This window comes from Diabrotica undecimpunctata, chromosome 4, assembly GCF_040954645.1.
Source record: "Diabrotica undecimpunctata isolate CICGRU chromosome 4, icDiaUnde3, whole genome shotgun sequence".
Classification (NCBI taxonomy): domain Eukaryota; kingdom Metazoa; phylum Arthropoda; class Insecta; order Coleoptera; family Chrysomelidae; genus Diabrotica; species Diabrotica undecimpunctata.
This window is the reverse complement of record NC_092806.1, coordinates 78,965,114-78,975,140: the sequence shown is the minus strand read 5'-3', so window position 1 is coordinate 78,975,140 and position 10,027 is coordinate 78,965,114. Positions and strand designations below refer to the sequence as shown.

At 34.5% G+C, this 10,027-nt stretch overlaps 1 protein-coding gene across 1 annotated transcript in view; it reads left to right on the top strand.

Annotated features, from left to right (window-relative positions):
• sha (shavenoid) overlaps window positions 1-10,027 on the top strand; it is a 641,875-nt gene that overhangs the window by 249,896 nt on the left and 381,952 nt on the right. Inside the window, exon 2 of the mRNA XM_072529817.1 lies at window positions 6,709-6,900. Within this exon, the coding sequence (XP_072385918.1) occupies window positions 6,750-6,900 (151 nt within the window). The 5' untranslated portion in view covers window positions 6,709-6,749. The remainder of the gene's footprint in view (window positions 1-6,708; window positions 6,901-10,027) is intronic.

Sequence of the window (10,027 nt, the reverse complement as noted above, 5' to 3'; positions counted from 1 at the left end):
GCGTATATGTGCGTATATGTGCGTGTGTGTGTGTTTGTGTGTGTGTGTTTGTGTGTGTGTGTTTGTGTGTGTGTGTGTTTGTGTGTGTGTGTGTGTGTATGTGTGTGTGTGTGTATGTGTGTGTGTGTGTATGTGTCTGTGTGTACGTGTGGTGCGTGTGAGTGTGTGTGCGAGCGTGTGTGTGCGTGTGTGCGTGTGTGTGCGTACTGTGTGCGTGTGTGTGTGTTTGTGTGCGTGTGTGTGTTTGCTTGTATGTGTGGGTGTGTGTGTGTGTGTGTGTGTGTGTGTGTGTGTGTGTGTGTGTGTGTGAGTGTGTGTTTGTGTTTGTGTGCGTGTGTGTGTGTGCTTGTGCGTGTGTGTGCGTGTGTGTGCGGGTGTGCGCGTGTGTGTTCATGTGTGAACGTTTTTGTACGTGTGTGTGCGTGTATGTGGGTGTATGTGCGTGTGTGTGCGTGTGTGTTCGTGTGTGTGTGTGTGTGTGTTTGTGTGCGTGTGTGGGCGGGCGTGCGTGTGCGTGTGTGTGCGTGTGTATGTGTGTGTGATTGTGTGTGTATGTGTGTGTGTGTGTTTGTGTGTGTATGTGTGTGTTTGTGTGTGTGTGTGTGTGTTTGTGTGTGTGTGTTTGTGTTTGTGTTTGTGTGTGTGTGTGTGTGTGTGTGCGTGTGTGTGTGAGTGTGTACGTGCGGGTGAGTGCGTGTGCAAACGTGTTTGTGCGTGTGTGTGCGTGTGTGTGCGTGTGTGCGTATGTGTGCGTGTGTATGCGTGAGAGCTTGTGTGTGCGTGTGCGTGCGTGTGTGTGCGTGTGTGTGTGGGAGTGCGTGTGTGAGCGTGTCTGTGCGTGTGTGTGCGTATGTGTGCGTGTGTGTTCGTGTTTGTGCGTGTGTGTGCCTGTGTGTGCGTGTGTGTGCATGGGTGTGCGTGTGTTTGTCTGCGTGTGTGTGTGTGTTTGTGGGTGTGTGTGTGTGTTTGTGTGCAGGTGTGTGTAGGTGTGTGCGTGTGTGCGTCTGTGTATCCGTGGGTGGGTGTGCGTGTATGTTTGTGGGTGTGTGTGTGTTTGTGTGTGTGCGTGTGTGTTTGTGTGCGTGTGTGTGTTCGTGGGTGTGCGTGTGTGTGCGTGAGTGTGCGTGTGCTTGGGTGTGGGTGTGCGTGTGTGTGCGTATGTGTGCGTGTGTGTGCGTGTGTGTGCGTGATTGATATTAAAAGGGCACTCGAAGAACTAGGCCATTCAGCCAAAATATCTCCAACATGAAACGAAAAGGGGATACAAAGCAACTACGACTTTTCCACGTAGAATTGGTTGCTAATGCTAATAATAAAGACATTTATAAATATAACAATAAAACACTGAAAACTTTGTTTTCAAAACTTTGACAACATTTATTATAAAATCTTAACACTACAGCTGTTTCGGCTAATTGCCTCTCTCAAGTGATCTATTTTTGGCATGCGTTTACACTATAGTCTTTATATAGTTTACTTATAGTATTTAATGAAATAGGTTGAGGAGGGGAGAACTATTTGTCTCAAGTTGATCATTTAGAATTATATCTGTGTTTTTTAATTTGTTAATTTCCATAGATTTCTTTAGAAGGCCTTTATTTTGAATGTGAAGAATTTTAAATTCATCATTAAAAGAATGATTATGATCTAGAAGGTGAAGTGCGTTTGTAGAATCTGTTTTTTTCTTATATTGAAATCCCTTTTATGTTCTGCTATTCGTTTATTAAAATTTCTAGTTTGACCGGTGTAAGTTTTTGGGCAGTTGATACATTTAAGTTTGTATACACCACTGTGTAAGTGCTTTTTATTTTGGCTCTTGTTGTTTTTAATATATTTGCCTAAGTTGTTATTTATTCTGAAAGCTGGTCTTATTCCTTTCTTTTTTATGTGTTTGGCTATTTTCGTTGATATTTTGCCTGTATGTGTAATCGAGCAGAAGGTACTGGCTTTTTTCTCTGGTGGTGGAAGTACTAAATTCAGGGCTTTCTTGTGTAGTTTTTGATTTAAAATTCTATTAACAGTTTGTTCGTTGTTCCATTGTTTACTACTACAATTATTGCTATTTGCTAAGTGATATTTAATTCTGTCTCAAAGTTATATATGACAAGGTATGTATACATATATAATATCAAACTTCAGAGGTTGATTTTATTTTTCCAAATAAATTCCATTAGGCAGTCCTGTAGCTTTATCATATTTAGTGAAAAGTAAGTAACACAAATTGTAGGGTGGAAATATATTACATTTGAATATATTTTCTACCAGTTTATTTGTTTAAAGAGTGTACTTTAAACTCTCGAAAAAGAAATGATTTAGTTCTCTATATTTTTGTCAATCTAGACATAAGTTTAAATTTAAAACATTAATTTTAGCTAAATGTAAAGGGTAACAGACGTGTGTAAATTTCATTCTAATTAAAGAGGTTATGTATCTATGCGAAACCGAATAAGTTTTAAACCAGTATTCAGTAGACACTTTAGCATCTTAATGTAGTTACTATTTTTGTAAAGTATGCTGCATGCACTATTTAAGTTTAAAATAAGTTTTTTCGACGTTTTCATTTCAATCGAAAAAAATGTTTTTTTAAATCTTTTAAGAAACTTCTTAAAATATTGAAAATGACAGCTACATTTTCATGACAACTTGGTATTATTACTTTTGCGGAATGTAATAAGGTAGGAAAATCTTCGAAGTTTAAGTCATTATCTGGGTTTAAACCAGAATCAGAGTTCGACATACTGCGAAAAGCTTCACAAAGCGGAGGTGAATTCTTAAGTTTCCAATATTTATTTGTTAGATCTGCTTCATTCAATTTTCTTATATTTATATAAAGAGAAGAATCTGTCTGTTGTATTTTAATAATACATTTTTTGCTTTTCCATATTTCAGTGGCATTTCTAAAGCTTCAACATGTAAAGCATTAATTGGTGTTGATTTAGTGGCGCTTAAACAAACCCGTAGAATTGTATTTTTCATGACATCTATTCTGGTTAGGATCCAATCAAATGTAGAAACATATAGTAATAAGCATATTCTATAATCACTCGAATATAAGCTTTATAGAAAAGTAAATTTGTTTCAACATCAGCTCCACACCAGCTTTTTGGTATTGATAACAGAAAATGTAATCCTTTATTACATTTGTTCAGTATAAACTCAATATGTGATTTCCGTGTTAGTATGCGATCAAGTATTATCTTCAAATATTTGATGAACGTTTGGAAACTATACTCATTATTGCTTAGTTGTAATTTATCTAATTTTGATTATTTATGTCGTGTCAAAATACAATTACTCGATTTGTTTGGAAAAATTTCATATCCATTTTGTTGGAACTAATTTTTTGACATGTATATAAGTATATTTTACCTAATATTTGTATACAATTATCATATTTTTGGAAAATAAGCAAATCATTAGCATATTGTATTAAAGTACAGTTTTCAATGTGACTGTTATGCAAGTCAGTAGTATAAAGATTAAATAATACAGGACTCAAAAACTGATCCTTGGGGCAGTCCTTAGTTATTACATCGTGGACCTATAAGACTTCCATTATTTGGTCTAAGATAAATCTTCCTACAGGAGTAAAAATTACAAATTGTTTCTGATAACCGATACGGTATTTGTAAATTTTTGACTAATTTTTTAACTAAAATATCAAGACATTCAGGATAATCTCTATATATATCATAAAATGATTTGATCCCAGAGTATCTGTGTATATAGACCAATTAATTTTATTGACTAGATGTAACAGATGTAACAACGATAGCTGACTTATTCTGATCTGGTTGGGTTAAAGTAGTAGGCTCTCCATTATTAATTACTATAAAATTAAGATAATTTGTAGTTTTAATAAGTTGTTCTGATTGCATTATTATAACTAGATCCTCAAATTGTTATTTCCACCTATAATTAATTGGCCTCTGAGAATATGTTTGTCCAATCATTTACTCTGCTTTTATATTTAGGAGGTTTGTATATTATAGACAAAACACTTAGTTCAATTGTTTTAAATTTAGTTATGGTAAAACAGATTTCTATTTCGGTATTGAAATTTTAATTTAATTTTAGTTCACTGAATGTAATTGTATTGCGAATAAGAATAGCTACACCTCCATAGCCATCGTCTCTATCTCTTCTTCTCGTAAGATTATAATGATTAAACGAATATTGAGAGTTTTTTATCATGTTTCACTTGTCGATTGTTTTTTGTTTAAATATTGCATTAAACTGCATTTATTTGACATGCTAACATTTCTATTTACTTGACATGCTAACATTTCTTGTTCTATTTATACTTCTATTTTTTAAATTCCTAATTATAAAAGTTGTTACACTTTTTGTTAATTGGTTTTCATTTTCTACATTGTGATAATTTGGTTTATGTGGGTTAGCCGGTAAATGTTGTGTAGGCCCAAATTAAAAGAGGGAAAAAAGGTTTACGTATTGAAGACGGTGTGACAGGAGAGTTTGCCTTCCTTTTCTTTCGTGTGGACACATCTGAGTTATTATTCAATTGGGTGGATGTTAGAAAATGCGATTTATAAGCACCTATTTATTACTTTTTGGAAGTTGAGGAAATTCTTGTTAATTATTTTCAAGTAAATAAAAAGGATTTTGATTCGTAATACCAGAAAATGACTGTTCACAGAAATTTTTTGCTTCTAAATAAGTAGGTTTTTGTTCAATCATTATACGTTTATTTTTTTTTATTATTCATAAAAAGGACACTTTTTCGATATTGTCAAATGATTATTATTTTTACAATATACTTATATAGTACAAACCTTTATCACAAGTATGATTATCAGTTTTAGTTTGACCACACTGAATACATAGCTCCTCGGAACTTTTGCACTGTTTTAAGACATGTCCAAATTTCAAACATTTATAGTATTTAACAACCCTAACAATAAATTGTTTGACGAGGAAATAAACTCTGTTAAAAGCTATATAGTTTTTTTTTTATTGTATAATGGCTTTGGCATAGCCAATTAGCCAGACTATTTGTGGTAATTACAATTTTTGATTTTATTACCTAAGCCTATTTATAATATAAATTTACAGGAAGTAATATGTTGGTATACACATTCAATTTTTGACATATTTACAATTTTTGATTTGAATACCTAAAACTACTTATAATTTAAATAGCTATATAGTTGGGTGAAATAATAACCTCAAAATTTACAACTATAGCTTTTTATCTATATAGTTAATTTTATCTTCTCTTTGTACTCTACGCTTTGTCCTATAACTATGTACTCGTATAACCTTGGGCCTGAATTCTATGTTTCCCATGAGATAATTGATGTCATATTGAGTATCTACATACCTAACTAAGCCTTTAATTTCCCAAACAAATGGTTTGGTATGTAAGCTCTTGTGATTTTTTAGTAATTCATTTTTTTTAACAATAATATTACTTTCTAATCGTGATAATACTAAAATCTTGATACGATTTCTGCCAATACTTTTTATTTCTTTAATGTTTGTTAGTTTCAAAATTTTAAATAATATATGACCTACTGTCATGGGATATAGTCTACAAACTTTTCGCTTCCAATTTTTTAAATATATACCCAATTATTATCTAAATTGTACTTATCTGAGGCCAGGTTGAAATATTTAATGCCTATAACACTTTTACACTTTTTATTTTCTATAGGCAGAGTAGCACTTTTATTTATATCACTTGTTTGAAAATTATTATATTCCATCGCACAATTTTAATAAAGTGATCTTCCGTCTGAAAGGATATTCTTACTGAGCTTTGTTCCCCCATTACGGGAAAAAAAATTAGTTTATTTACAAATTAACTAAGTTATTAAATTTACTCACTAAGTTATTAAATTTATTTATGCACTAAGTTATTAAACCACTATAAAATTAAATTTTATGGGAGCTATTTTATATTCGACTGTATTTGGCGTTTATAATGTCAAACTTAAAACGATATTTTAACAATTTTGATATTTTTACATGAAACTATTTTATAATATTGAAATTTGTTATGATTTATTGTTGCCATGTTAATTATTATACTAGGGGTATTATTGCAGTGGTTTCCCGTTGCCGTTTGCATCCTATGTGCTTGATAATTATTTATATATGTTATTACTCTTAATATGACCCCTGTTAGCAGGATTAAAATCTAGAAGACCTTATTCTCCGGTAAATAATTGATCTTATACCCTGTTGTGATGTAGCAACTAACCATTGTTTGCCGATTGTTTATAGTGGTGCTGTAGCGGTCATAAGAGAAGTTATTTTTAGTAGACGTTCTTCACGGTCACCAGTTGTGCGAACTACTCCAGTAGATGAATTCCTACCAACCCTTTTAGTGATTTGATGAAGAGCCATTTCAGTCTATCGCGTGCCTATTATTTGTCTTCTTTTAAACTCAATCATCGGCGAAAATTATTCCGTCGATAATTTTGCTATTCCTCAGATATTTCTTAGTTATGTTTTTTTGTTTAATCCACTTGTTTGTTTTCTTATCCTTTATATCCTTCTTTTAGTATATCTGTATGTAGGTACCTTTTATAAAATAAGTAAAAGTAAAACGAATGGTTGCTAATAACCATTGTTTAAAACCTTTTAGTTTTTAAGTATTTGGAATATTGTTTATTTCTAAGGACATAACCCAATTTTTTGTTGCTTAAAAAATTAACATTTTTTTTTATAAAACATTAATTTCAGGTGAAACTAATCGATGGCTAAATGGTCTTGGGAGCTGCTAAATGGCAAAAATAGCAAATGCTCTGAAAGGGCGATGGCTTCCGGTGGTTCTTTTGGCCTTTTTCTGCTTTGCTCGTCCTCTGGAAGCCGCTTCTAGCGTGACGTTAAGTGTAACGCGGCACAACAATGGAGATATATTTACCCAAATTTCAGGTAAGAATCAAATTCTAATATAAATCAGGTAAGAATAAAATATCTATCAAATCATATTATTGATTTAAGAATTTATTAAATAATTATAAAATACTGATATGTTTTGTAGACACTTATGATGAATGAATTGGAAAGAAAAGTACTTTAAAAGTGTTAATCTACGAAACTATCAATTTATATACAAAGTAACTCAATGGTGTTTACTTTTTGTAGAAATTTATAGTATCATAGATAGTTTCAATATCACAAATACTGTTGAACAAATTCCCTTCGTTGGCTCAGTGAAGATGTTCGTTCTGTTGTAATGGAAACACCAAATAATAGTAGCAGAGTTTATTGTTGAGACGTACACTATGGGTGTAGACCCGGGATTACTTTGAGTAGAGACTGATGAAGTTGATCGTTGAAGACTATATGTTCGTTGAGTGAATATTGATTGAATGCTTCTCTAGTCAAGAGATATTAGTTTTATATAAATTCTATTTGGGTTAATATTTTTCGCGTACCTAGCGTGATATGTGTATTTAATTTATGTAAATTGTTTAACTTTGTCAGTACTTTTGACTGATGTCCAAATTATTATTTATAATTGACCAAATGTGTATGTAACCTAATTAACTACGTGTGTGTATTTAATAACAAATAGATTCATTCGGTCTACTGGGTGATAAAATTATACTGTCCAATTTCGGATATGAATTCTGAAGATTTGATATTGGACATACTGCGGAATCGGGCAATCTGGCCCAAGTGTCAATACTCAAAGTTTACATATAAGTATTACATAACATAGTAAAATTCAAACATGATAAATTATAAATAGTTTAAGAATAATCAATAATCTTCCAATCGTACCCTAGCTATCAATGTCCGACTCTATCTCTAGATTAAAATTAGGGCAATTGGATGAAAATGTGGAAAGTGGGATGTCAACTTGGGAAGTCGACCGTACAATGTTGTGCCGATTACTAACTAATACAGGTACTTCCTGTTCGTTAGTCTGAGTTTGTGGATTCCCTGAACGACATAGTCGTGCAACAGGACGGTACTTCCATAACGTGAGTATCCCAATTATTACCATTATAGTAATGATCCCGGTGGCCACAAAATAATGCCAATTAGATTCGTGAATCGATCGCCACTGCGTATGCGTCATTTCTTGTTCCAGACTCTCCTCCTCAAGTAACACATGACGTAGCTCTCCTCCTGGTATGTCAAGGTAGGTGTTTAGAGGCGTGTTAAACTTGCGGGGTGTCCTCGCCACCAGTTGGGCCACGGGAGTGATTGGCGACTTCAGGTAACTCGTCACTGCTCTGTCCACCCCACTGCTAGTGGGGAGTAATGTAATATTTTTCGTTTGGGCGATACATTTGGGTGAAAGCTTCAGGAATGTGACTCGTTCCAGTACTCTTTCGCTCCGATTTCCATCGCAAATAATGGATATGTGTATCGTGACTGGCGTGATAACTAGCCAGAGGTTGGGAGTACCCATCTTACTCCATTGAGCTGTCTGTATTGTCCTGGCTACCATTGGACATGTGCTATTCTTAGATCGCTCATAAATTTCTTCTAGTATGCAGTTTGGTTGGGTATCCATGTTTCTTATAGCCGTTGGTGAGCACGCTATCTGCGCCTTTGTCAACAGTAAGCACCTTTCTCTATCTTCCGTGGTCAATTCGAAGTAGTGCAGTGTGTTATAATCTACGACCAGTAGATTCCTTGGGGCGACAAATGTGCGCAACACCGACCCCTCAACGTTAAGTGGTATGGCCGTGACTTTGAGCATGCTGTACTTATTTTTCCCTGTCACTATGAAGTAGCCGATGACTGTTATATATCTGTCGTCATGACTGACTTCTGTTTCTATAATGGGTTGTCGTCGTATTTCGACCCCTTGAGGCAGTATCTGCCCTGCTTTCCCTATTAATTTGGTTATTTCACCCGGTTTCACTATATCAATGAAGTGTCCGTGGTTATAGTGAAGGTTTAATATTCCCTCGTAAAATTGAGTATATTCGTTTATGAAGTCCATAACTTGTAATGCTATCGTTTGTATTCGTAACGTGCTATATTCGGTTTCTAGTTTTTGTGCTTTGTCTTCTACTTCGTTAAGTCCTTTAGATATTTCTTGTAGACCTGTGATTAGTGCTTTGTTAAACTTGTTCATTTGCTCGTTTATCCTGTTCTCTGTATGATTGATTGATGTTATTGTTTCTAACATTATCTTCGCCTGGTGCTGTGATCCCTTTATTAGCTCCTTTTGGTTATTATCTAATGCTTCAATGTTACTGTAGGCTTCGTCATTGACTCCAAATACTGAGGTTAATATTGTTCCTAATATTCCTCTTCTTTCCCTTCCTTTTATTTCTACTGTCAACCCCTCGCTTACTGACTCCGCCTTTCTTTGTCCTTCCTCTAACTTCTCTATTATATCCTTACAATTCACGATTTTTATCTCATGACACAGTTCTCGTACGCCTTGTATCATATTTCCTATTAGTTGGTGCTCTGTTCGAATTCTTCCTTTTTCGAGTAACACCTTTATTCGAAATGTTCCCCGGTCTATGACGACCTCTCCAAGGTCTTCTGTGAAAATCCTGGTACCGGATTATATATTTTATACGGTTCTGCCTTTATGGGTTTTAACATCGTTAAAAACGTTATAGCTACTAGTATTTTCTTCCATCTTAGTGCTGCTGCCTTTTTCGGCTTTTCCTGTTTCTCTTCTTCCAGTCGTATTAGCTTATGTATGGGTCTTTTAGTCAGTTTCCCGTTTGCCTTTCTCACTGTTACTACTCTGGTTAATCCCTCCGCTCCAGGGTGTGTTTCTGTTACCCTCGCTAATGGCCATCTGCCTGGAGGTGTATCCTCTTCTTTAATTATAACTATTTCTTCTTCTTTTATGTTAGGGTGCGCCTTATGCCATCTATTTCTCTGTTGTAATTGGTGCAGGTATTCCTGTTTCCAAATTTTCCAGAAGTCTCTTTTTATTTTCTCCACTAATCTCCACCTCGTCGGCATCTTCAAATAAGTCGTAAGCTCTTCTTCCCGATTTGGTGATATAATTTCTCTCCCTATAAGGAAGTGAGCTGGTGTCAGGGCTATTTTCCCTTCAGGGTCTTCTGAT